At 47.4% G+C, this 27,932-nt stretch overlaps 2 protein-coding genes across 2 annotated transcripts in view; both read right to left on the bottom strand.

The window, feature by feature from the left end:
• Positions 1-27,932, bottom strand: part of LOC147435734 (uncharacterized) — a 254,651-nt gene that overhangs the window by 100,451 nt on the left and 126,268 nt on the right. Inside the window, exons 10-14 of the mRNA XM_086488033.1 lie at positions 13,849-14,008; positions 13,620-13,720; positions 12,747-12,929; positions 10,982-11,206; positions 10,794-10,880 (exon numbers count right to left, since the gene is read on the bottom strand). Of these exons, the coding sequence (XP_086344159.1) occupies positions 10,794-10,880; positions 10,982-11,206; positions 12,747-12,929; positions 13,620-13,720; positions 13,849-14,008 (756 nt within the window). The remainder of the gene's footprint in view (positions 1-10,793; positions 10,881-10,981; positions 11,207-12,746; positions 12,930-13,619; positions 13,721-13,848; positions 14,009-27,932) is intronic.
• Positions 22,500-24,966, bottom strand: LOC147435735 (uncharacterized). The gene is made up of 5 exons (XM_086488804.1): positions 24,341-24,966; positions 24,098-24,257; positions 23,726-23,977; positions 23,262-23,623; positions 22,500-23,166 (listed from the first exon to the last, which is right to left on the bottom strand). Exons 1-5 carry the CDS (start codon positions 24,964-24,966, stop codon positions 22,500-22,502), a joined length of 2,067 nt encoding a protein of 688 aa, XP_086344930.1.

Genomic DNA, 27,932 nt, shown 5'->3' with positions numbered 1-27,932 from the left:
GGACAGTGACAGGATAGTGAGAGACAGTATAGGTGCAAGTCCCGCAGTGCTAAAGGCAAAAGTGACATAGAATGCTACCATTGTGGCAAGAAGGGTCACATGAAAAGAGACTGCAGAGAATGGAAAGCAGAAAAAGGCAAAGAGAAAGCTGAAGACCATGGTGAGAAGAACAAGTCCTCAGTGAAGATTCAAGAAATAAATGTGACAAACACTGTTGCAGAGGATGACAGTCTAGTGTCAGGAGACATCTACTTCTTGAAGAATACAATGGACTCAGCTCTTCTTACAGCATCTGATGGAAATGCACTGAGTGACTGGATTATAGACTCAGGGGCATCACTTCATGTGTCTCCAAACAAGGAGTGGTTTACCTCTTATGTGACCACTAAAGATCATGTTCGGCTAGGCAATGGGTAGACATGTGAGATCTTAGGTGTTGGAGATGTTCAATTGAAGTTTCAGAATGGCTCTTCTTTCACGCTGAAGAATGTGAGACATGTTCCCGCAATTACAAAGAGCTTGATCAGCACAGGTTTACTTGATGATGCTGGCTACGTCACCACTTTTGGACAGAACATGTGGAAGATATCCAAAGGTTCTATGACAGTAGCACATGGAGTAAAGTCTGGAGGACTTTACATGATTTATGTATCAAATGTCTCTAAAAATGTAATCAATGTAACTGAGCAGCCGAACGTTTCTTTGTGGCATAGCCGGTTAGGACATATGTCCAAGAAGGGAATGGAAATCTTGTCTCGTTCTGGTTATTTGCCTGGCTTTTCATTTAATGATTTTGAATTCTGTGAACATTGTCCGTATGGTAAGCAAACACAGCAGCCACATAAGCATAGAAGCAGTAGAAGAGATACACAGTTGGCACTTGTTCATAGTGATTTGTGTGGACCTATGCCTAACCTATCTCTAGGGGGACCTTCTTACTTTATGACATTTATAGATGATTACTCGAGGAAAGTATGGGTTTACTTTCTCAAGCACAAGGATGAAGCGTTTAGTGTTTTCAAAACGTTTGTGACACTTGTGGAGAATCAGAGTGGCAAGAAGCTTAAATGCTTACGCACTGACAATGGTGGAGAGTATGTTTCAAAGGCCTTTCAGGACTTTTGTGAGTCAAAAGGTATAAAACGTGAACTTACTGCTCCTTACAATCCTCCTCAAAATGTTGTTGCTGAGAGGATGAATAGGACCATACAAGAGAAGGTCAGAAGTATGTTGTCTAATGCACAACTGCCAAATGGGTTTTGGGCTCAAGCTGTATCAACAGCTGTTCATCTTATAAATAGATCTCCTAGCAAGGTTTTGCAGAAGGATTCAGTGGCAGAGATGGTATGGTCAGGCAAAATGCCCTCATACAAGCATCTCAGAGTCTTTGGCTGTGAGGCATATACTCATGTTCCAAAGGAATTTAGGAACAAACTTGAGCCAAAGAGTAGAAAGTGCATCTTTCTAGGCTATGGTAATTCTGGTGAGATGGGGTACAGACTTTGGGATCCCGAATCCAGAAAGGTTATCCGCAACAATGATGTTCACTTTAATGAAGCCAAATATCATTCTAAACCAGAGAGGGTTGAGGAGATTAGAAGAGTTGACTTCCAAGAAGATGGACCTGCACGTGCAAGACAAAATGTCAGGGCTCAAGAGGAGCAAGGACAGGATAGAGTGGAACCACAGGTTGTGGCTGAGCCTGAGCCACCTATTGTACGTAGATCTAGACGTATCACGCGACCTCCTGATAGGTTTGTTCCATCTATGAACTATGTCATGTTGACTGATTGCAATGAGCCTTCATGTTACAAGGAAGCAGTGCAAATGAAGGACTCCGGGAATTGGCAATTGGCCATGTAGTCAGAGATGACAGCTCTGCATAAAAACCAGACATGGAAGCTAGTTAAATTACCACAGGGCAAAAAGGCTCTACCGTGTAAATGGGTTTACAGGTACAAGATCACCGCTCATGATAGTCAGCCAAAGTACAAAGCAAGGCTTGTTGCCAAGGGATTAAAGCAAGGCTTGTTGCCAAGGGATTTAAGCAAGAACAAGGCATTGACTTTGATGAAGTCTTCTCTCCAGTGGTCAAGATGACTACATTGAGATGCTTTCTTGCATTGGTTACCAAATTAGATTTGGTGTTGCACCAAATGGATGTCAAGACATCGTTCTTGCATGGTGATTTAGATGTGGAAATTTACATGCAGCGGCCAGAAGGGTTTGTTGAGAAAGGCAAGGAAGATTGGGTGTGCCAGTTGTTAAAGAGTCTTTATGGCTTAAAACAATCACCGAGGGCATGGTACCACAAGTTCCACAAGTTTATGCTTTCTCAAGGCTACAAACATAGTGAGTTCGATCACTGTCTATATACAAAGAAGGCTAAGGATGGCAGTTGGCTGATCCTTATTTTGTATGTGGATGACATGTTGATTGCTGGCAAGCACTTGGAAGAAATTTCAGCTTTGAAGTCAAAGATGGCAAAATCGTTTGACATGAAAGACATGGGTGAGGCAAGTCATATACTTGGTATGCACATTGAGAGGGACAGATCCAAGAAGTTGATTTGGTTATCTCAAACAGAGTATATTGACAAGGTTTTGCAACGTTTCAATATGGAGAAGGGAAAGGCATTAAGTGTTCCATTGCCACCATATGTGAAACTTAGCAAACAAGATTGTCCTGTGTCTGAGGAAGAACAAGCTGAAATGGATAAGATTCCATATGCGTCTGCAGTGGGTAGTTTGATGTATGCAATGATTGCTACTTGCCTAGACATTGCATTTGCAGTGGGAGTAGTAAGTCGATACATGTCAAACCCAGGCAAGAAACATTGGGATGCAGTGAAAGGAATATTGAGATACGTGAAAGCTACAAAGAGTATGCGTATATGCTATGGGAGTCAAGAGCTAAGTGTAAAGGGTTTTACAGACTCAGATTATGCAGGTGACTTAGACAACTGAAGGTCTACGTCAGGGTATGTCTTTACATTGGCTGGTGGAGCAATATCATGGCGTTCTAGATTACAAGATTGTGTTACTCAGTCTACTACAGAGGCTGAATATGTTGCAACATCACAGGCATGCAAAGAATCAATTTGGCTTAATCGACTAGTAACACATTTGGGAATCAAAGAAGAGATGCCTCTGTTATATTGTGATAGTCAAAGTGCTATACAATTGGCTCGCAATCCAGTTTATCACGCAAAGACAAAGCATGTGGATATGAAGTATCATTTCATCAGGGAAATGCTCGAGGATAAGCAACTTCAGCTCGTCAAAGTTCACACCACAGAAAATCCTGCTGATATACTTACAGAAGGACTTCCCTCAGAGATCTTTGCGCATTTTCGCAAGCAATTAGGTGTAGGATAGTACATCACTTCTCTACATCTCTTGTATATTAGCTTGTATAGTAGCTTCTCTCACACTTAAAGTACCACATTGGAGTTTAAGTGGGAGGTTGTTGGGGTATAAAGCCCAATGTGGTCGCCCGGGTAAGTGGGCGGGCCGCTAGGTATGTACACATATTCTTTTGTAAAAACCTAATAAGAACTCACTATGCTCTACACATTACAGTAGAGCGAGTTCACCATATCGTCGTGCTCTTCTTCTCGCACTCTCTCTCGCGTCGCACTTCCGCTCGTACTCCTTCACAAGCCACCTTGGCTCGGGCCATCTGAGTGTCACGTCCTGACCAAAGGAAGTTCATGATCAGCCTCTCTACCTGGCTGATACAAGAACTCGAGAAGATCCAGCAGGAAGTGATGTACCACATAGTCGCCAACAGCACCTGGTTGGCAACTACTACTCTACCAGCCAGCCAAAGTCGTGTTGAGCTCCAATGTAACAGCTTTCTCCTGATGGACAGGAGAAGAGGAGCAATCTGCTGCTCGGGAGACAAGTCCAAACCAAGCTGACAACCCAAGTACCGAACTGCAGTCCCTGAGGGAATCCACCTGAAACCCTCTCATGGCATCCAATCTGGCACAGGAGCACTACCAACCGAGAAAGCCACTGTCTTTCTCGAGTTGATAAGTGCGCCCGATGCACAACAGAAGGTCTCCAAAGCCTGCTCACATCTGTGAAGATTGGCCTCCTGGCCATCTAAGTACAAGGCTGAGTCATAGACAAACTCAGCGTCCAGTAGCTCATCTCCCCGAATAAGGAGTGCTAAGCCCTGAAGACCAACCTGTTGTGACACCAAAAATCTGCTCATCGCCTCCGCATAGAACAGAAAGAGAAAGGGGGCAAGAGGACACCCCTGTCTGACCGAGCGTGTGAGCATGAAGCACTCACCTCTCTCTCCTGCGAAAAGCACCTGACTGTACAAAGCTGACACCCCTCTGATCCAAGCATCTGAGAAGCCCATCCTACGGAGAGTGACCTCTAGAAAGTCCCAGTCAACTCGGTCGTATGCCTTCTCAAAATCGAGGAGAAGAATCACAAGGTCCTCACCACGGAGCCGTGCCAGGGCAGAAGCCTCCAGAAAGTAAAGATGCTGTGAAGGATACTGCGTTCCTTGACAAAACCTGTCTAAGTCCCATGTATAAAGCTCTCTAAAAGTGGTTGAATCCTCAAACTTAGAGCCTTGGCAAGAATTTTGTAGGCTGAGTTGAGGATGGTGATGGGGCGCCACTGTCAAATCTCATCCAAGGAGCCACCCTCCTTGGGAATGAGGTAGATCAGGCCCTCAATCATGCTGTCAGCCATCACTCCTGTGTGCAAAATGTACTGAAAAGCACTACAAAGATCTCGGCCAAGCAGGTCCCAGTACTCCAAGAAAAAGCTGGGAGTCAACCCATCCTCACCTGGACAGCTACCACGAGGGAGGGCCCTAAGAGCCATGTGCAGCTCCTCAAGCTGAAGTGGCATCTCTAGCCTCCGGCGCATCTCCTCTGTCACAAGACATGGCATCTGTGCCCAAATCTGCTCCCTGCATGCATCCTGCCGCTCTGATTGAGGCTCAGCCAACAGTAACTCACGGTAAAAGTCAGTAGCAACTGCACGCATATCCTCGGGCTCACAAGCAACTGACCCATCGGGCCTCCTCAACTGAATGACCTTGGCATGCGAGTCCCGAGGTCCCACTGTCTCAAAAAACACCAGTCACTCTGTCACCCACTGAGATGCTTGTCGGTGAAAGGCAAACTCATGACGCCTCTCCTGTATGCTAGCAAGCTCCTGTCGAGCCTGTTGTAACTGCTCCTCCAACCATGGATTGTCTGGATGCTGCTCCTGCATCCTCTGTAGTGAAGCAATGCCTCGTCTAAGACAATGCTCCGCCTCTCTCGCTAAAGCCCGGCGAGCCAGAGACTCCTGAAGAAAAAAGTGGCTAAGCTGAGCTGGGCCTGAGGCCACTCTGTCTGCACGTGAAACCTGGCTGTCCATGCCCTCTGTCCAGCGAACCTCTACCCTCTCTCTGAGTGCTGAGTCCAACAAGACCCTCTGTGGGATGCGAGGCATCGTGCTCCCAATCCTCTGCCTGTCTGCCACCGTGAGGATCATTGGTGCATGGTCCAAGAAGGAAGTCCCTGCCAGGATGCCCACTGAACCCCCCAAGTCACTGAAGTGGTCACTAGTGTAGAAGCGATCTATCCGCGATAGATTCACTTCTCCCACTCCGTGGTCCAATCTAGAGAAGGCAAGACTGTCTGGGGGCCTCACAAAACCACAGTGCTGCCATGTATCCGAGACCTCAAAGTCATACACAACCTCTTCCAAGCTGCCAACTCAACTCCATGCATAGTAGCATGGCTGCCACCAATCCTGTCAGAAGGGCCCTCCAACATGTTGAAGTCCCCTCCTATACACCAATGATCGGCTTGCGGCAAAGACTCAACAATCTGTGACCAAAACTCTGCACGAGCACTCGCCACATTGGGCGCATAGATGTTCAGGAAGCCCACAAGGCCACCCTGAACCTGCATAGTAATCCACTGAGCCCTACCTGGCACAATAATCCCTCTGCCCACAATGGCCTGCTGCAATGAGTCATCAATAGTCATACATACCCCACCCTGGATGCCTCCAGGTCCAAAAGCAGCTGACCAAAAGGTATCATATCTTCCACACAAAATCTGACCACATCGCCGAATGCGGCTCTCACATAGATGGTGCTCCTGAAGCATAAGGAGATCAATCTCTCCTCCCACAAGGCAACGCTGAAGCTCCTGACGCAATTGGCCCCGCTGTCGCTGAAACTGGGGCCCACCTAGTCCCTGCACGTTGCATGAGACGATCCTCATGGGAAGCGAGAGAGAACAGATGCTGCCGCAACAACAAGACGGGCTATCTTCGAGGAAGGCTTGGACGGGGAGTAATCCGTTTCCGAGCGTCCTCTAGATAGGCGTGACTGCAGTGAGTGCCTAGCCCAAGCCCAAGCAGAGCGAGCCGTGCGTAAAGCAACCTCCTCTGTCCAGGAGTCCTCATGAATGTATACATAGCAAGGAAAACAGTGCGTATCAGCAAAGAAGTACACCACAATGTGCCCACATCCTACTGAGTCTGGGGGTGTCACCGCAAACTTGGCCAATGGCCACAAAGTCTGCAGCATATCTGTAACTCCAAGTTCTCCCATGTGGTGAGAGAACTCTAAGACTTGTGTATGCAACCATCCCACCACTGAGTCGAGGGACCATTCTGTCTCGGCCCTACCACAGAGGGGGAAGGAGAAACCAACTGCTCAATCCAAGGCCTCTGTCCCCCTAGCGGCGAGGAACAAAACATGGACCCTGAAGTAGGTTTCCTCATGGTCTGCTGCGGTATCGCCGAGAAAACGAGTGAACCCGTAGTCGAAGAAGTCCCAACGGCGTCGGATGTCAATGCTCGTCAGCCCACGAGGGATAGCTGCAAGGGAGGATGTCTGAATCTGCAAAGCGGGCCGCAAGAAGGGGTGACCCTCTCTCGCTAGGCGACTCGAGGCAAAGGCGCTGCCAAGAGATCTCCTAGCCACCGGAGAGGGACCAGTCTCTTGAGCCGACTATGAAATTGGAGCACGAGGGGGGGGAGAAGGAGCTGGGGGGAGTGGAGGAGAAGAGGGGCGGGATGGGGCGACAGAGGTAGAGGGGCGAGGTGGAGAGGCGACGGGAGCAGAAGGCGGGGAGGATGAGGAAGAGGGGGGGGGACTCTGAGGGGGGGGGAGCGGCTGTCGAGGGAGAAGCGGAGGTGGGGGCTGGCACAGGGATCTCCTCCTGCTCAAGAGGACCAAAACGGTTCCCCGTGGGAACCCACTGCTGCTGAGTAGGCACGTGAGGGCCACTCTGAGTGCCAGGCTGACGTTGTGGCCCCTAACGTCGTCGGCCATGGGCCTGCTGCCACTGCTCCTCCGCTGGAGCCCCACGCTCAGAGGGTGGCTCTGCATCTGTGCGCTGTGCCGTTGGATGTGGTTGCGGGCCAGTCCTGGCAGGCTGGGGCTGAGGCTGTGGTGCAGGTCGTGGTTCGCTAGATGGCCCATCTGTCGGCAAATGAAGCACTGGTTCGGGAGGCCCGAGTAATCCACACTCTGTCGAAACCAACTCCCACTCACCCGAGGTATAAAAGGATAACCTTCGGAAGCGCGTGGGTATCTCTGACCAAAACTCGAACTGAGGGAATGCCAGCCGCCTTGGCAGCTACTGATGCTGCCGTACGAGGTGTCTCGAGGACAGTCCCAATGGCGGAACCGATCCTGGAAAGAAGTGGTAAGTACTCCCTCCCTAAACCCGGAAAGTAGACTGAGATGGGAATGTCTGCCTCCTCTACTAGAACATCCGAAGCTGGGTCAAAACCATGTCGCCATTGTCGAAAGTGGGCGCGTGATGCTCGGATGGCCAGTGGACTCATAGCTATGACCTTGGACGCCATCTCGAAGGACTCAAACGCGATCTAATAGTAACCCCGTCCGAGAATCTGGACATCCAAGATCTTGCCCACCTCTGCGAGAAGGCGGGCCTGGAGAAGGTCTCGCAGCTCTCCTCTGCTAGGTCGGGTGCCGAGAATCTTGCAGATGACCGAGGTCGCCTGCAATCGCTCTACCTCTGCGGCAAGGCTCGCTTGCTCTGTCGGTGAGAGAGCAAGTCGAATGGTGGGCTCAGTAGGGTCGGGCGAGGGGGCTTTTAGTGAGTCCCCCTGTGGCGAAGCTGGAGCCTCCATTTGTGTCTACTGCTATGGCGTAAGAAGGGGACGACGGGAGGGTGCTGCAATAGGGCGCACCAAACAATGCTCCAAGGAATTGAAACAAGTGCCGAAAGTGCCGAACTGTAGGGAGTACCGAGGAGGAGGAACCAAACGAGCGGGTGAACGGGCCGAGGAGGGGGGGGGGGGGCAGCGGGCTGGGGCAAGCGGGCAGGGCAGCGAAACAGGCGCAAGGGAGCGGGCGGCGGCAGCTGGGGCTGAGGGCGGGCGGACGGGCAGGGGCAGGGGCAGCGGGGGCTGAGGGCAGGCGGGGGGGAGGGAGGCAGCCAGTGGGAGGATTAGGCAACGCTTGGGGGGGGGGGGGGGGGGGGGGGGGGGGGGGGGCGCGATGGCACAGCGAGGACTACACAGCAGCAGCGAGCGCGCGTTTTTGGACTTGAATGTTATGATTCCATGAGAGCCCCTAGAGCGTCAGTTTTGAAAGAAGATAGCATATATTTGCTAGAGTTATGGGTGATGGATGGCCATTGTGTATATGAAGAGTTTAGCATGAGTTTGGTATGACTCTTTGGTATGCCAAAATATCCTTTGTGTCAGATCACCTATCTTTTGAGGAAATCCCACCCGGCTGGCTACAGAAAGCATATGCCGATTTTCACATTGATGAGACACCAACTCATGATGTTTGTATGCTTCAAAGAAGCTGCTTCTTGTTACCAAATGGGTGGAGGTGGTGGCTACCATAGACTACACTACAGCAACAGTGGCCAAGTTTCTCTATGAGAGTATCTTCTGCAGGTTTGGCTCCCCTTTGGAGATTACAAGAGACCGAGTAACTATAGTTTGTAGAGCTACATCCTCTGTCCAGGGATCGTCATGTACATATACATAGCAAGGCGTACTCTTGGTGTCTGGAAAGAAGTATACCAGCTGCATCACTGATAACTTGGCCAATGGCCATAGGGTTTGTATCGAGTCTGTTACTCCCAAGTTCCCCGTGTGGTGAGAGAACTCAAGAGCCTGAGCATGGAGCCAATTCAGCACTGTGTCCATAGCATCTGCTCCTCTAGCTGCTAGAAAAAGAGCATGTACTCTGAGTACCTTCAGGCTACCTCTGTCATCTGCAAGATATTCGGCACCAGACCTAGCAAAGGCGAGGCGCGTAATCTCCTCCAAGCTTGCCTTCTCTCGGAGGTGGGAAAGGTCATCGACATGGATGTGGCTACTAGCAGATCGAGTGTGAGACTCCCAAGATGGTCACCAAGGTAATTTCGATAAGCCCACTAGCCATCCGAGCAGTCAAGGATCATTTTTGACAGTGATGTCATGGTTTCGACCTAGCTTCTAATGCTCTTGTTGAAGAAGCAGATTTCCCCATCTCGGTCTCTTTCCCCGGCCCAAGGAGAGAGTACCTATTGCTATTATCCAGGATTGGTTCCGAGATTGGGACAGTCTTGGAGACCCTGCGCATGCAACTTCAATCGTTGCCAAGGCAACATGCATACCTACAACATGTGTTTTGGTTCGGGACAACCATACTCTCCCAAAGGTAGTCCTACGGCCTAGGGTAAGTGGTGGATGGTCCCACCAAACCGTGGAGTATTTGAAACTCCCCAACCAGTGCTTTATATGCAGACACATGGGCCATCTTGCGAAGGCCTGTCCTCGCAGGAGAACTTGACCCGCGCCACAAACTCAGCCTACCAAGGTTGGCTAGGCACAACACACAGAGACTCAGGTTGCACCAGATGGAGCCTCTTCAAAGACGGGCACCCAGTCAACTGATGACTAGTAGCAGGTGCATGGTCGTCAGGGACAGACTCGTCACACAGGCCCCCTTGGTGGCCGACCTACAACAGGCCAGCAACATTGGGTTCCTACAAGGAACCGATTCGATCCTCTACAATAGGATGTTCCTGAGGAGACTCCTTCCATCTCAGCCTCGCCACCACCGGCTCCCCCTCCTCCCCCGCCTGCCGACTCCACCATCCCTCCTCGACCCTCTCCTCCGAAACACTCGCACTCATCAATTTAATTAAAACTCAATGGCACAGATTAAAACTCACCATCCATCCAATTATTCCCTTTTGAGAGCTACTTGGCCTTGTTCATATCTTACCTGGTATTTGGCCTTGTTCATACCTTGCTTGCTCTCCTTTGGCAATATCCTTGGCCTTCGGCATCCGTACCCCTCGCCACTTATGCCTGGTCTTGGACCCTCTTGACCACCTTGGTCGATCCTTAAATTCCTCTTTAAATTATTTGCACATTGTGAGTGGCAGGCATGTGCAAATAAACGACACCTTGTAAGAGAAAAAAAGGGTACTTTACGTCTGACATGGTTACACCATGAAAAGAAGGTGTGAAATGGCCAGTGCAAGGCAGTCGTGAGAGCTGCACGCAAGCAAGAATCAAGGCAAGAATATCCAACAGGAGCAGAAAGTACACAAAGGCGTTCTAGGGAGGGCACCATCAGGACAACAGGGCAAGTAGAAGCACAGGCCCATGCAAGGGAAGGTGCACAAAAAAGCCTTGCGCAGCTTAATTCCTTGATTGGCTGCACCAGCTTTGTCTTCAAATCTCCTTAAATCATTCAAAACCACCCGTTCTTTCAAATATATGAATAAAAAATTAGATTATGGAGCTCAATGGTCAAGAGAAACAAAAGAACATTACCTCTGCTTTTTGCTCGTTTGGCTCTTTCAAAGAGTGAACTCGCTTGGTGAACTGTACACCAAAGTAGTTCTGGCATTTGACAAATGCCTGTTGTAGTAAACCAGCTATGTTTAAGAGCAAGGTGAAGCTTTAAAGCTACATGAACAGAGAAACTGCAGTAAAGCTTGGGGTCATTTACTTGCACATACCCTCTCTGCAATTGAAAGATCAAGCTTCTGCAGTGCATGTTCAGCAAGAGTAACCCAAAGTCTAGGATGCGAATGCTCCTCTATGTAGAAAAAGACATCTTGCAGTTGGGTTGCTTCCAGTATTTGTTGTGTGTCGCGCAAGGATTTTGTTTCATAAAAGAACAAATGTTGCTTTCCGGGGCTTTCAGGTTGCTGCATGATCTCGTCCATTTGAACGGCAAGAATCTACGAGTTCAAGAAAAAACCAAGCTTATGAAGAGAGATGCCAACATTGTCAAGAATCTCCAAAATGAGGAATTGCAGGATGCACACACACACACACGCTCTCACACACTTCCTGTTCTGAAAGCTACTTGAACAAATTTCAGAGCAATTTCAAACACACCTCTGACTATCTTTATGTACAATTACCTATTCACATGCTCTCAACACATTTTTTTCTCGCAAAAACCATTCAGAAAATTTTCAGAAGAATTGTATAACACACCTCTAACAATCTTTCAGGACAGTTACCTATAGACAAGCCACTTTCCTCAGCTCCTCTAAAGGGAAATAAGATCCCAACAGGATCAATTTAAGAAATAAGATCCCAACAGGATCAATTTAAGAAATTTTCTCAAGATGATTGAAATATGGCCAGCTCCAGCAAAGGTTCCACCCTAGAATGCAGAGTCAAGTTCCCCTACAGGTCCTCCAAACTCTCTAAGCAGCTCAATAGAGTAATTGTATGAAATATCTTTGGCATCCTGTATTACAATACAGCTCCAGCCCATAGCTTGGCTTGTTCCCACTTCTAGTTCTGACATTCGTTGGCTATACCAACAACATTCCCAAACAAATGCACCTTAAGCTCTATTGATCCTGTTGGGAAATAAGATCCCAACAGGATCAATTTAAGAAATTTTCTCAAGATGATTGAAATATGGCCAGCTCCAGCAAAGGTTCCACCCTAGAATGCAGAGTCAAGTTCCCCTACAGGTCCTCCAAACTCTCTAAGCAGCTCAATAGAGTAATTGTATGAAATATCTTTGGCATCCTGTATTACAATACAGCTCCAGCCCATAGCTTGGCTTGTTCCCACTTCTAGTTCTGACATTCGTTGGCTATACCAACAACATTCCCAAACAAATGCACCTTAATCTCTATTTCTCCACTTCACTAGAACATGCTTGAGCTATGTGATGACTGCAATGATCCCTTTATCCTATGATATTTTTATGTTCATGTGAAACTATCGGTGTCTCTATGAGCTCCATGAAGGCATCGAGAAAAAATTCTCTCTTGTGGACTCCTACCTTCTAACATGAAACATGGGATGCACTTGAGAAGTCTCCTTCAACCCAAAAGAGTGAGCTACATCTCTAGTATTTCAAGTCTCTAAAAGGGCTATTGTGTTCCCAATTAGATACATCTAATCTCTCTCTCTCTCTTTCTCCTCTTTACTAGAACATGCTTGTAGACTATATGCCAATTGTCAACGATCCATGTATCCTAGGATCTTTTAACTTCAGTGGAACACATTGGCAATGTTATGATGCAAGCTCTCTGGCATGCAGTGGTGGTGCCTTTGAGCAGCGACACTTAAGCCCCATGGCCACGTATTATTTGCGTGTCATAAAGGACACCACCCTGTAAAAATAGCAGCAATACAGGATAAATGCAAACATGACTTACCAGCATACAAGAACAACAATTTTCTTGTGTAAAGACACCTACAATTCTTGTAAGACACAATTAAAATCAATAAAAATGAGAGTACCAGCACCTTCAGGGCATGAAAGCAGCATAAATAGGCAGTACACAAGACAGGCTCTTCAAGCTCCGTACCCCGTATTATATACATCCGAGACTTTTCCATAACAGCAAGAAGTTCAGCATTGTCATCTGCCCATTTCATGTTCCATACATCTTTTCGCTCAAAATCCAGACAGGTGATACTTTCCTCATTCTGTAGTTTTCAAATGAGACACACAGATTAGCTCTGATTGATTTCATCTTGATACCAAAGGGGTCCTATGTAGAGCCTCTTCCAAAGAGAGCATTGAAAAGAAGTACACCCATCAGATTGCAATCCAAGTGGATTTGATAACTTAAATGCATGAGTGATAACAAGGATAATTCATCTAACATGGTGGCGGTACCCAGAGATCTCACACATGTAGATAATAGGCAACTATCTAGTGCCAATCGACTACTCCCCATCCCATCACAATTTCACAGCCTGTGTCATCGGTAACTAGCTCAGCATATAACTACTATATTCAGAGTTTTAGCAATGAAGGGGGAAAAAAGAATCTCCTGTCCTGGAGTTGTTTGAGCACGAAAGGGAACAAAAGGAAAATCAAGAGTGCCACTTAGGACTTGCCTGTTTGCTTTCAATTTGGAATATATTTTCAGCTCAGCAACAGCTGTGTTTGAAGACCTTGAAGCAAGACATTTGTACAAACATCGGTAACATATTTCTATTGTTATTTCATTCTTATGCCTACAATACTTTCTCACAAGGGGAGGGACACTCACCTTGTGTTTTTTTGGTTTATTATCCCTATGTGCAGGTACACTCACCCCATACCTAGACTATAAAGTTCAACTGCAAAAAATCAAAAATTTCAGTTCAAAAAGATCAATTCTTTCATACCTCATGTTTCCTTTGTGTTGCAGCTTTCAAATCATAGAATCTCAGTATCCCATTCATGTCTATAACAGCCATTCGTGTGGAGGTACAGTTTAATTCCATGGCTGTAGCATTTAAGATCCATGCTTCTCACTTCAGTATCAAAATATTTTATTGACGTGTCACGAAGGATTACCTTTGCACAAAAATGACGAATCATATGTTACTGGTAAACTACTGGACCAACGTGTACCTTGCGGTCTGCACTGCAAAAGATCTGTGCTCTCCAAATTCAATTGAGGAAGCGTAAACCGATGAAGGATTCCAGAGTCTCGGCCCACCATTAGATAGATACTGGATGAACATATACAGCTTATCTGATCTGCGCTTTGCTTTGTTCCATCATCTTTTTCCTACAATGACCACCACACAACACAATGCCATGGGAATTGTGCCTTTGCAAACACCCATACTTTCTGAGAGTGCATAGACTTTGCTACAATCCAATGAGAAGTCCTTGTTACAAATTGAATTAGAACCTGTGCTGAACATGAGCTCACACCAAGAGAAAAGGCACCTCAAGCTAATAAAACAAATTTACATGTAGGCATAATATTTTACAACTTAAAACCGTCTCTGTGATACACAAGTAGGGATGAGTAAAACTGAGTCACCACCATTTTAATTTGCTGATGTAAAGACTCTAATTAAGACTTCAGGTCCTAGTTTGTATGGGTGCTTTAAAACATAAGCACTCCTGGAAAACTTAATGCTGACTAAAACCCAGCTGTAGATAAGAGGCACAAAGTAACTTGGTTCCTGCACACTGCACAAAGATGAAGCAGAAACAGTCAACTTCAGGTAGTTGATGGACACCCTCCGCTGAGCAAAGACCATCCTGCCACATGCCAGTTGTAGCCTACAGCTCTAGAGCTATTCAAGAAAGGGATTTACCTAGCATGAGACTTTATTTCTTGTTACACTTTATGCTGAGAGATATCATTGTAGTGGAGATAATGTGTCGTGCGCTCTACAGTGGGTGCTCCTCAGTGCAATGTGCGTAAAATCTTACTCCAACAGCATGAAAACATTGAAAAACACTGTAGACAATGAACAAGGCAAACACAATGACTCAACAATAGAACCTAAACAGCATGGGACTCGACTAACTCAAATGAACCAGTACAGACTCTAGCATGGAAGCACAATCAGCTCCACGCCCAAAACTCGTAGGTACAATGGGGGTGCTGAGGCTCCAAAGTGCAGGGATGGTGTAGACACACTGTGCAAGAACTCAAGATGCCAGACTCAAGACGCTTGACCTATAGGAGTTTGTGTAGAGGGTCCCATAAAATGTGTAGGAAGTACCTGGCTGTGCATACCCGATAGGAGTCTTGACCTATGTCCCTGGCCCCGTCCATTCATACCCCATACCCACTGGAGCCTGAACCCCCATATCGCCGTGTAGTAGCATCAAATCCTTGCACTTGAGCTCAGAGGCCGTCAATGATTTTAGACTTCTCTTCAATGCGTGGCGCAAAGCAAAAATAGTAGCATCTCTATCGGCGATCGCACTCTCTGCAACACGCAGAGACCCCTCCATAGCTGCATATGTGGCTGACTGGCGCTAGTGAGTAGCAGCCAATCTCTCTGCTCCAAGCTCAATGGTAGCAATAGCATGTCTATCCTCTTGCAGTATCTCCTCAGAGAGCCGAAAGAGCGAGGTAGAGTCCACCACTGCTCAAGATCCCGCAGCAGTGTCTGGCAGGGCAGGGCTAGTACGTGGCACAACTGGTGAACTTGTAGCATGCATAGTAGGTGTAACCGAGACATGTGGAGTGGATGTAACTGAGATAGGTAGAGGGGAAGAGCGAGCTGCAGGCGGGGTATGGGAGACAGTCACTCTGGTAGGAGTGAAGATGGGAGAAGAAGGGAGAGGAGCACAAGATGGAAAAGCCGCAGCTAGGACATGAAGAATCTGATCTGAAAGACCCAAGCAGAGCACTTGCTCACTAGAACAAGGAAGCGGAAGTAGACAAGAAGCGGCGTGCAGGTGCAAGGTGAGTCACCCTAGTCCTCTGGCTCTCTGATACTTGCAATGCCAGTATTGACTTTATTGTGTCCTTCACCACTTTGGCCCTCTTTTTCTTTTTCTTCTGAAGTGTTGGATCGGCCACATTGGCAAGAGATTTACCTTTTTCTTTTGAGTGCATTCCTTGCATATTTGCATCCACGTCCACAAGGCTAACATGGATATTGATTACCCAAGCCAACATAGGCGCTGCAAAACACTGAAAGCTTGACTGTACAGATTGCACCTGCACTCGAAATCGTTTGGCCTTGGTCTGTAGGGATGTGTAAAGAATCTGGTGAAATCCACAAGGTATAGTGTGGATCAGATAGTAGAGGCCATCACAGTGGGAGAACATTGTGGGCACCTCGCAACTTTTCTTTGACTCTTTGGCATCTCTGAGTTAAAAGTAATACTTAAAGACAACCCACAACTCTTTATTTCGCGCATAGTCTGGGTGATCAGTATGGAGCAACTCCTGACAGGCCTGAATGGTGGTATCTTTGAAAAGCTGAGAGTATGTGTGAGAGGCCGGCTTCAAAGACGGAATGGTGGTCATTCCTAGTGCATTACCAATCCGCATAGCGGTAAGGTTGTGACCCCGCACTAAGGGAAAACGGTTCAAAATTTCGTGAACCATAGCCCAGCACATAAGTGGGTAAATCTGTAGCCGCTAATGCAGTCAGACCTAGTTTCTGCAGTTGATCCTTGGAAAGGATATCCTTGAGAGAAGGATTGGGTAGCTCCACGTGAAAATTCAACGTGAACTTTGCCTGACTTTTGGATTTAGCCTGCTAATTTCATGGCGTAACACTTGACGTTCTTCCTGTCTCATGCCTTTGGGTTCTACTTCTTGGGTGCTGGAAGGCCCTGACTTTGAGCTGGAATCCGAATCAACCATGTTAGAGGGTACTCTGTAGCTTTCATCACTGGCTTCACTGGCAGTCATCTCAATCACCATGGATGCTTTGATTGGATTTTGCCTCATCTTCAAAATTACTCTGTCAGTCACGACGAGTAGGCTTTTTTCGCAAAGCTTCCCGCTGCATTTGCCTACTACTGCCTGCCATATTACCTCAGTAACCAACTCTGTGGTTACAAGCCAGAAAGTGACACTCAGCAATCTGCTAGCAAACATTATACTGCTCTTGCACACACAATAGCTTACATACAGGTTCCAATTACCACAATAGCATACATACATAACTTTCAAAATCGGACGAGCATCTGAAAACACTCAATAACACCTGTGTGTGTGCAGCCTGGAGGTAAGGTAGACCTGTCTGAAGATACTTAAATGTCTGTCAGAAAGTCGCCACACTGGTCAATAGCTGAGAGAAAGAGAGCAGCGCGACAAGTTTGAGGTGAGTAGGGGCGAAATTGAAGAGGATAGGGGTGAGGGGTTACTGGCGAGTGAAGGTAGAGAAGCGCAAGGTGGGACAAAGAGGGGCGAGGGTTTTAGGGGAGAGGCGATTGCTGGGTAGGGACGGGGGGTGGTAGGTAGGGGCGAGGGGGTGCGTAGGGACGAGGGGTAGAGAAGGGTGAGGGAGTGGGGAGGGATGAGGGTAGGTAGAGAGGGGCGAGAGTTAGGTAGGTAGGGGTGAGGGTTAGATAGGAGGGACGAGAGGGTGGGTAGGGTCGAGGATGTAGGGAGGGACAAGGGGGTGGGTAGGGACGAGAGGGGGTAGAGAGGGGCGATCAGGTGGGTAGGTAGGGGCGAAAGTAGGTAGAGAGAAGCGAGGGGGTTTAGCTAGGGCGAGGGTAGAGAGGGGCGATGGGGAGGGTAGGGGCCAAGGTAGAGTAGAGAGGTGCGAGGGGGTGGGGGCACGTAGAGAGGGAAAAATGCGCAGAGAAAAAAGAAGTCCTTGAAGATCGAATACTGATGAGGTTGAAGAACAAACATTAAAAAACTGTTGCGACTTCCAAATATAGTGTGCAGAATTGAGAGAGGACGCCGGCTATAAGAGTGACCAAGGACATCGTTTACACAATAAGAGCTATGGGAAGAAGAAGAAGGAAACCTCAGTGATGGGAAGAAGAAGACTGGAAAGAGAATTTACGTAGGAAATCCGCCAAGATGAACACTGCAAGTGGGTTTTTACATTGAGAGATTCCATGTGAGAAAAATCCGGAACTATGGAGAGAAACCGAACCCAGGGGAAGTGGTGGAAACTAAATCACAAAGACAATGGCGAAGGGACACTGCAAAAGTAATACCGCCAAGATGAACACGGCAAGTGGGTTTTTACATTGAGAGATTCTAGGTGAAAAAAATCCGGAACTATGGAGAGAAAACGAACCCAGGAAGTGGTGGAATAAATAACAAAGACAATGGCGAAGGACACTGCAAAAGTAATACCAATGACAATGTGAAGTGGAAGTTCCATGAGAAAGATATCCGATCAGAGAACCAATTGTGGGAACCAATTGACAATACAACAAGGCGGGAAAAATTGAATAGAAACAAGGATCCAAATACAAGAAGTTGTAGGGTAGAACGGAGCACACTGGGTTGCAGTTGGAAGGAAATGAGTTCAAGGGGAGGAATTGTTGGGACATAGATGGACGCATGAGAGGCTGATGGGTTTGTAAGGGAAACATGCTCTGGGTGAGGTTAAATGAATGGAGAGAAGGGGGATGCTGAGAGGATGGGGATACTAGAACTTAAACTAATTAGAACAACTACAGATGGCTTACTATGAGGGATAATAGCATTTTACTCTTGAGCCATTTAGCAAGAAGGAAACACCATCCAAAGTTGCTAATTGTATTGCTCCTTGTGTTAAAATCTCTTGTACTCTATATGGCCCTTGCCAGGCTGGAGCCAGCTTCTTTGCCTTTTTCTGATATATTGTCTGATAGAGTAGCACATGCGAGCCTAGTACTATTTGTGGTTTGCGAAGATAACTATTATGCCATGATTTGCGATGGAGTTGCTCTGCTTGCAGAGCCTGGGAAGCCAATTTGTGGCTCTTATCCAAAAGGGAGAGATGAGAGACATAGGCAGAGTCCATACCCCAATCGACACGCGGACTGCCTACTCGAGGAGATCTTGAGTTGAATTCAAACTGAGCTATGGCTTCCAAGCCGAAGGCTAGTTGAACTAGAGTGTGATTGGTTGTGGCTTTGTAAGAAGTGCGTATGCCCAGAGGGTGCCGTGGATAGCTTGAGCCCATGATGCCAGATGGAGATGACATGCTTTCCGTAGAAGGGTGATAAGAACCTTGTTCGTGCTTTCGGCTTGCCCATTGACTCTAGGGTAATAGGCACAAGATTTGTGATGAAAAATCTTGTAGTTAGCCAATAAAGTTGAAATCAGGTCATTAAGAAAGTGACTGCCCTAATCGCTAATGATCTCGAGGGGACACCCAAACCTGCACGATATATTTTCATACAAAAACTTTGCTACAGTATTGCTAGTGCAATCAGTTGTTTCCCAGAACCTCTGCCCACTTGGTTGCATAATCTGTAGCCACAAGCGGACACTTCCGATTACCTGGTTGAGCCGGGGAAGAAATTGGACCCACAAAGTCTGAACCCCATCTCTCATAGGGTAACCATGCAATAGAGACTCGCAGGGGACGGTTGGACTACTTACTTGGTTTCGGTCCAAACTTTGAAATGAGCTATTGAATCCCTAAATACATAGGGCCACCATAGATCGCTCAGTAGAATTTTTTGAGCGGTGATGTGACCAGGGTAATGGCCACCAGTGGGACCATTGTGGACATCCTCAAGAATATGCTCAAGTTCATGGAGTATGTGGACAAGTTTTCACGCGAGAAAACTCTCCAAATTCACAATCTTTCGAGATGGAACTGTGCATGCCTGTGGGTGATTAGCAATTAGCTAATCCAGATCCTGTTTAGAAGGCTCTTGCCTTGGCAAACACGCATAAAACCCACAGAATTGTACATGATCATTTAAGTAGCCCAACTAGTGGGGCATTACAATATGTGTAAGGGGGAGAAAGAGATGCACGAGAGAAAATCATCCCCTACATGAGACAAAGGAAAAGGCAAGCTCTCCATTAAAGCTGTGAACCTGCACCCACTACTGACACACTGTAATTCACTTATGAGCTTCAAACTCCCTCTCTCTCTCTCTCTCTCTCTCTCTCTCATAGGTCTCATAGGTCATTTTGGCCTTTTGAAGACGTTAATATAACATTTCATTTCATTTCATTTCTCTCTCTCTCTCTCTCTCGGGCACCCCCTCTTGCTGACGTGTCCTAGAGCTTCCAGATCAGCCATGTGTCCACTTTGCTCATTTTGGTTTAATATCCTAGCCTCTACTAGCTTATAAAGTTGTTAGTGGCTTGACGAGTGGCCAAATTTCATTTTGGTGCACACGAGCTTCCATACTCATTAAGATTCAATGCTAACTACCGACCAATTCTTGAGTGACCGACCTAGATCCTCGATGTGAGAAACCCATTCGGCCGCAACCATTTCACACTCACCATGCAATGTCCACTTGCACCTTTTCAAGGGTTTCGAGAAAAACAAGTAAAAATAAATAAGTATAAATATGTAGTACATATTAAAAGAAGGAAACACGAAAAATACACATTCTGTGACAACAAACCCTCACAAATTTTTTCCAATTTTTTTTTTCCTGCCACTTTAGGAGCCCATAGCTCCTGGCTCTGGAATCCAATGTCCCTCCTGTAAAGCTCGGGTGAGACCCCACATCACGGGCTCGGAACTCCAACACTTGCTCAGGGGTATTGTTCCTTTGTGTGCGGGTGGGACACTCGTAGACGTGTTCGCTCCGCTCAAAACAATCAAAAACAAAGAATTACAGCCTGCTGTGTTTTCCTGCAGGTTTCGGTGTTGCACCTAAACTGCAAATTAACACCGGGGAGGCCTTGGGGTGGTCATACACGAGCTTGGGCACTTGTCAGTGGCCGAAGAGTAAATTACAGCATGCTGAATTTCAACTACAGCTCACCAAAAAGCTTCTAAAATACAAGGGAATCTGTCCTAGAAGTGTAATTTTGACCTTCAGGGGTTTTGCCACCGTTATGCTGCCGAAATCAGGTCGAAAACCTGCAATTTCAGCCCTTGACAGGTTTGAACAGCTTGGTGAGAGTTTAACTCAAGTGTTCGGATCGTCTATTTTCAATTGAATAAAGAAATACCGAAAGGGCGCCAGTCTTTGGGGCCTATAGTGTGTCGGTCTTCGTGTGCACAGAGACGATCTAGTCGCTGGATGCATTTTGTGCTCTCTTTTCTTCTCCATGCTCTATGTAAATTTAACAGGTAATTGAATTAGTACCACCCTCTACTGTGTACAGACTGGTTATATTTTGAAACCCCTTGGGGGGGTCACTGGATGAGGTGCTGCCACGTGGCAAACATATTGAACCCACATGGTGTCACATGGTGTCTCAAGCGCTCCTCCATGCAAGTGGGCTGATGCTGCTCTAGGACACTCCTTAACAACTCCAAGGATCTAAGCAAACTCGCAGAAAAACGGTCCTCCATCCTCCTGCTTAGACCAACTCTACGCATCTCTGTAAAGATCCACCTGATGGAGGGGCTCCAAGGCCTCCTGCATGAGGCACTTGAGCACGAAGTTGGTGATTCGTGAAGCAACAACTCCTTCCAAGGCTCTTCCCTTGGAAGTAGTCCTTTGACCACAAATTTCCCAAGAAGGGCTCTACTCTGCTGTGTTGGGTCAATCACTCCCAGCCCCCCCTAAGAATATGGTAAGGTGATGACCTGCCAGTCTACTTTGGCCCGAGCGAGCTGAGTGTCACGCCTTGACCAAAGAGAGTTTCTGATGAGCCTTTCCAGCAGGCTCATATAGGAGCTCGAGAAGATCCAGCAAGACGTGATGTACCACATAGTAGCCAACAACACCTGGCAACTCTGCCTGCCAAAGAGAGCCGTGCCGAGCTCCAAACCAACAACTTCCTCCTAATGGACAGGAGGAGGGGAGGAGTCTTCTGCTCAGGGGCCAAGTCTAAGCCAACATGGCAACCCAAATATCATACTAGAGTCCTTGGGGGAATCCAATAGAAGCCCTCACCTCACGACCAATCAGGCGTAGCAGCACTGCCAACCAAGAAAGCCACTGTCTTCCTCCAAATGATCCATGCACCCGATGCACAACAAAATACCTCTAGAGCCTGCTCACACCTGTGTAGATTGGCCTCCTCGCCCTCCATGTACAAGGCAGAGTCGTCGGCAAACTCAGCGTCTAGTAGCTCGTCTCCCGTAATCGGGACTCTAGGCCTCGCAAGCCAACCTGCTGTGAGGCCAAAAATCTGCTCATCGCCTTAGCATAGAACAAAAAGAGCAAGGGGGATAGAGGGCAACTCTGTCTGACCAACCGTGTGAGCATGAAGCGCTTTCCTCATCCTCCTGCCAAGAGCACCTGACTGTGTGCATGCCTGTAGAGAGCTGACACACCTCTGATCCAAGCATCTGAGAAACCCATTCTACGTAGGGTGTCTCCAAGCATAGTCACATGGGGACGTGGCGGGTCCCGGGGACGGGGACGTGGCAAAACAGGGGACGGGGGACGCGCTTTAAAAAACACTAATTCTTTGCAAATTTAATACTGAGACAATAGTGAACACTTAGAGCACAAGATTGCAAAGAAAAAGTGGTTTTTGCATTCATATTACATAACACCAAAATATAACAAAGGGTGTGCGGCGTACGCGACACAGTACACCATTGGTGTGGTGATCAAGCATCAATCATCCTCGCCAAGGGGCAAAACATAACGATGTACAAGTGAAGAGTGGATAAGTAGAGTTTAGCATAAATGAGAGTCAAAAAGGGAAGGACTCGAGACTCAAGAGGTCTAGACTCTAGACTCTACATGTTGGCCCATGGTGCCAATTGAATGTCAACTGGCTCTGCATAGTCCATTTGATCCAAAAAATCATCCTCAAGTGGTGTTGTCTCAATCTCTGCCTCTGGCACCTCTGCATCTATCTGTGTCTCTGGGATATGATCATCCTCAGCAAGTGCCCACTCCGCGAAATCATCACTTTGATCTGACTTGGAAAGCATCTTCAAATTTGATGAGACATATATGAGATCATTGGCTCTCTGTACATCAAGACGATTCCTCTTCTTTGAGGCTACATGAGCATACACACTCCAAAGTTGCTCCAAGCAACTCATAGTGCATGCTTGGCTAAGAATGCGAATAGCCAAATCCTGTAAACCGCCCAATCCCGCCCCAAAATCCTCCCACCAAAGAGCACTCCCCACCTCAAAGCGAGATGCTTGTGCATCGGGCATGTGACAAATTTCTCCCTTTCCATTTCTGTAGACATTGATTTGCCTCCGAATCTCGGTCCTTTCCTTTGGGTCGGGCACAAGGCGGGCAAGGATGGTTTGCCAACCATTCATCACCTCTTTGTCCTTCCATTGGTTCCCTTGTTGGAATTGTGGATCCACTACATAAGCGGCTGCATGAAGAGGAGAATGGTGGGCATTCCACCTTGACACACACAATTCTTGGATCTCCTCGTACCTATGTTATGAAGATTCAAAACAAAGTTAAAACTCAAGCGAGTAAACTTGTAAAGCATAGGGAAAACTTAAAAGTGACTCGTGCGACGTGAATACCTATTGGGGTCGGTCACAAGTTTTTCAAGAGAGTCAATCATGGTGTCCATGGCCTCATATATCTTGCCGATGCAAGGCTTCATGGAATCCAACACCTGCAAGAGGTGGATGATAGGCTTCACCATTTTGGAGATTGTCTTTACTTCCTCCCACCATTCTGGCATGTCGGCCCGTGCTTGGCATGCCACTCCGTTGACACTTTTTGACTCGGGCATTGCCAAGAACTCATCACTAATGAAGAGTCCCCTCAATGCCCCACTACATGAACTCAAACGATGGAGCATAATAAAGTTGTAGGCGAAGCGAGTCTCCGAGTATTTGAGAAGAGCTAGCTTTGACCTCTTTGAAAATTCAGCCCTCACCTATTTAGAAAAATCAAGTTTCAACATTTAAAATAAGAATTGGCCTTCCATATTGAAATTAGATTCGAATTGAAATAAGATTGGTTAACACTTAATGGTTACCTTTTGATGATTATGGACAAAAGTCACCATTGAATTCGCATGCTCAATGACGGGGGAAATCCATTCCAAGGTGAGAAGATTGTTGAGGCAATGAGCCATGCAATATGTGACCGTGGTTTGTGGATAAAGGGATTCAATGATGGCTCCGGCGGCACGATTGCTATTTTCTCCATCAGTGACGATGGCAATGACATCATGCTTTCCCACCTTCTCAATGGTAAGCGCCCACTCCGATGCAAGTACTTGCGCACTCTTCCCGGTCCCCGATGCATCATGGGAGTCAATGAAATACATCTCCCCCCGAGAATATGCCACCATGCCATGAATGGAGCGGCGACAAGTATCACTCCACCCATCCACAATGAGGGATACCCCATTCTTCTTCCATGAAGCCCTTGTGGATGCACATGCCGCCTCCACCATGACTTTCTCCTTGTCAAGAAGAGTGGTGCGCAAGCTCTCCGAAGAGGGAGGGACATATGTGGGTCCAAACTCTCCAATCTTCCATGCCATTTCTTTAAAATATGGAGATATTTTATGTCAAAAAAAAAGTGTAAATGAGACTTGAGTGATATACATTGTATAAACTAAAGATTAAAGCTTAGCTTGGCTTACCGCGCTACATTGAAAGCAATATGGTCGTGGTAGAAAAATCTTGCTACGGCGACATCTACCTCCTCTTTCAAGGCCGGTTTCCAACTATCTCCAAGAGTTGCTTGCCGCTTGGGTGGACGAAAATGAGGGACAAATGACGATGAAGGGTTGGTAGAGAGTGGAGGTGGGCGGTCACCGTCGGTGCCGGTTGATGCACAAAATGATGCCGAAGAAGGGGATGCCGATGCTCGGATGAAAGCCGCCGTGGCCATCTCCCTCGGATTCACCGTGCAACGCTTGGTACGATTCTTCTTGGCTTCTTTTATATCCGCAAGAGTCTTCTCAAGATTTAGGAGCTTTTGCTTCTCCTCTTCCGAGCCAGTTTGCGGGCAAAATTGAACTTGATGTCCTTTTTCGTGAAGGAAGTGGGCGCGCAACTTCCTCACGGAACCATTGCGCTCGTAGCCACAACGGCGGCACTTCCACCGATTGCTTCCACCTCCAACACCGGACTTGGGAGCAATCACCTCACTCCACCATGTCCATGTGAAGTCGGCGGAGGAAGGGGGTTGAGAAGCGGCAGCGGGGCCGGAGGAAGGAGACGGAGGAGGGCTTAGAGAAGCTTGGAATCCATCTTGAGATGCCATTGATGATAGATATTAGAGAAGGGTTGAAGAGAAGGAAAGAGGAGTAGGAGAAAGCTTGATGGGGGAGAGAGAGAGAGAGAGAGAGAGAGAGAGAGAGAGAGAGAGAGAGAGAGAGAGAGGAACTTCAAGTCTTCAAGGAAGTGGCCTTGAGCCTTGAGGCTTGGGTATGATAGTAGATACTATGAGGCTATGAGCCTTGAGGCTTGGAAGTGGGTGCTCTTAAGTAGAAAGAGCTCCCCCCAAAATGGGGGTTTGAACTTTGAATTTGAAATTTGAAAGGCCCCCCAAAAGTGGAATTTTGAAATTTGAATTCCCCTCCAAAAGGGTGCTTTTGAAATTTGAAACCCCCCTCAAAAATAAGCGCTTAAAAAACCTTTTGAAAGCTGCAGCCCCACCCCCTGCCCGCGTCCCATCCGTGTTGGTCACCGGGGACCCACGTCCCGGGACCCGTCCCCTGCCTCGTCCCCTGTGAGGGACGTCCCCACGTCCCAAAAACGGGTCCCCGTCTGCGTCCCGGCGTCCCCCGTCCCGTCCCCGCATAAAAGGGCCGCGTCCCCCCGTCCCCTGTTTCTATGCCTCCAAGTCCCAATCAACTCTGTCGTAAGCCTTCTCAAAATCGAGGAGGAGTATCACCAGATCAACAAAACCTGTCTAAGTCCCATGTATAATGCTCTCTACTAGGGACAAAATCCTCAAATTCAGAGACTTTGCAAGACTTTTGTAGGCTGAGTAGAGGATGGTGATAGGCCACCACTGTCGAATGTCATCCAAGGAGCTTCTCTCCTTGGGAATAAGGTAAATCAAGCCCTCACTCATGCTGTTAGGCATCTCTCCAGTGTGCACGATCTGAACCAAGTAAGTCCCAGTACTCCAAAAAGAAGCTGGGAGTCAAACCATCCTCCCTTGGACAACTACCATATGGGGAAGTACTTTGAGGGCCTCATGCAGCTCCTCTAGCTTGAGGGGACGCTCTAGTCTCTGACGCATCTCCTCAGTAACTAGGCAAGGCATCTGTGCCCAAACCTGCTGTCTGCATACATCCTTGCGCTTTGACTAAGGCTCAACTGACAACAACTCTCGGTAAAAGTCAATAGCAAATGCACACATGTTCTCAGGCTCTGAAGCAAATGACCCGTCGGGTCTCCTCAACTGGCTGCCACTGGTGTGCACATGACAGGGACCCACCCTCACAAAGAACTCCCCTGTAATTCTGTCACCCACATGGGTCCACTGAGATGCCTGCCGACAGAAGGCAAACTCGTAACGCCTCTCCTCAATGCTAGCCAGCTCCTGTCGAGCCTGCTATGACTGCTCCTCCAACCAAGGACTGTTTGGATGGTGCTCCTGCATCCTCTGCAAGGAAACAAGGCCCCGTCTGCGACAGTTCTCCTCCTCCCACGGGCTGCAGCCAAGCAATCTGCAGACTCTTGGAGCAAGAAGCAACTAATCTCAGGAAGTCCAAAGGCCACTCTACCAACAGGGGTGTCTTGCGTGTCCAAGCCCTTTGTCCAAAGCGCCACCACTCGCTCTCTAACCTCTGAGTCCAACAAGATCCTCTTAGGGATGCGGAGCATCATGCTCCCCCTCCTTTGTCTGTCTGTCACAGTAAGGATCTCTGGTACATGGTCTCAGCCTTCTTCGACAGCTTGTCGAGCACGTGAATTGTTGCTTTTTTATGTTCGTCCGATCCTGTCTTCGCAGGAGGCACAATGCCTTGAGGATCCTTTCTTTGTCTCCGAATTGCATGGTGCCTTGCTTGCATTGGGCCGGTGGAGATCTCCTGGTTGGGACGAACTTACTGTGGAATTTTTCCTCTCATTTTGGGATGCTCTTAAACAACCCCTGATTTTCATGATAAATGTGCACGTAACAAGATGTGCTGGTCATGCAAGTTGACATTGAAAAGGCCTTTGACACTGTGCACTGGGACTTCATTGCTGCCACAATGAGATGTCTAGGATTTGGTCCTAAGTTGGCCAATGTGGTTTATTTCTTGTATGATTGTAGTACGTCTTTGGGAATCCTGGACGGGGAATTGACAGAATCGTGGCCGCTTGGTTGTTCGGTTAGGCAAGGTTGCCCTATTAGTGCTTTGGTGTATGCAATTGCCTCTCATCCTTTGTTGATGTATCTTGATTACTTGACCTCTGCGCAACATCTTCATGGTTTGCAGCTACCATCGGGTCATACTTTTATTGGGCAGGCTTATGCAGATGATTCGTTGTTTATGCCCCGCAATCAGCAAAACGATGTTTAAGAGATTATGAACGCTTTGGAATTGTTTGCGATTGCGACTGGTCTTAAAGTCAATTTCCATAAATCAAAGCTTCTGCCGCTTCGTTCTTGTGATTGGCATGCTCTGTTGTAACCAGGAGAGATTGTTCTTCCAAATGTAATCACTAGGCATTTGGGTTATCCAATTGGATGGAATGTTACTCACACGCAGAAGAAGGATTGGGTTATGAATCGCTTGAACGTTAAATTGCATTACTGGAAGCTTTCTACTTGGCCGCTACATGTTCGCCTACGAATTGTTCAAAGTATCCTCATGGCATATGTTCAGTTCTTTTTGCCATTGTTGCATTGGCCCCGTCATTGTCTTGACTCTCTCATGTCGGCCATTTTGTCTCATTTGTGGCGAACGCGTGCTCACAAAAAAGGTTTGCGCCTGATGTCAATAACAAAACTTTGTACACCAAAGCGCTTTGGTGGTTTGAATATTTTGGACTTGCGTAGGCATGTCCTTGCTAGGAAGGCTATGCTTTTGCCTACACTTACACAACAATCTCAGCCTTGGACTCTTATGTTTGCACACTTGAGTCAGCATGTGGTTACATCCTCATTTGGTCACTGGCAATCATCCATGTGGGAGGCAGTATTTGGTAAGATGGATGGTCATATTCCTGGATGCCCACTTTCTTCCACCTTGCTTTCTGCATGGAAACAGGTTACGATTCATCTATCAT

The sequence above is a fragment of the Adiantum capillus-veneris genome, chromosome 18 (genome assembly GCF_014529385.1).
Source record: "Adiantum capillus-veneris isolate H3 chromosome 18, ASM1452938v2, whole genome shotgun sequence".
Taxonomy (NCBI): domain Eukaryota; kingdom Viridiplantae; phylum Streptophyta; class Polypodiopsida; order Polypodiales; family Pteridaceae; genus Adiantum; species Adiantum capillus-veneris.
This window is presented reverse-complemented; position numbering and strand designations above follow the sequence as displayed.

Coding starts and splice junctions, on each gene's coding strand:
- LOC147435735 (XM_086488804.1), bottom strand. CDS start 24,966: ATGGCATCTCAAGATGGATTCCAAGCTTCTCTAAGCCCTCCTCCGTCT. Junction 24,258..24,340: donor ATTGCTTTCAATGTAGCGCG/GTAAGCCAAGCT, acceptor TTGACATAAAAT/ATCTCCATATTTTAAAGAAA. Junction 23,624..23,725: donor TTGTCCATAATCATCAAAAG/GTAACCATTAAG, acceptor TTTTCTAAATAG/GTGAGGGCTGAATTTTCAAA.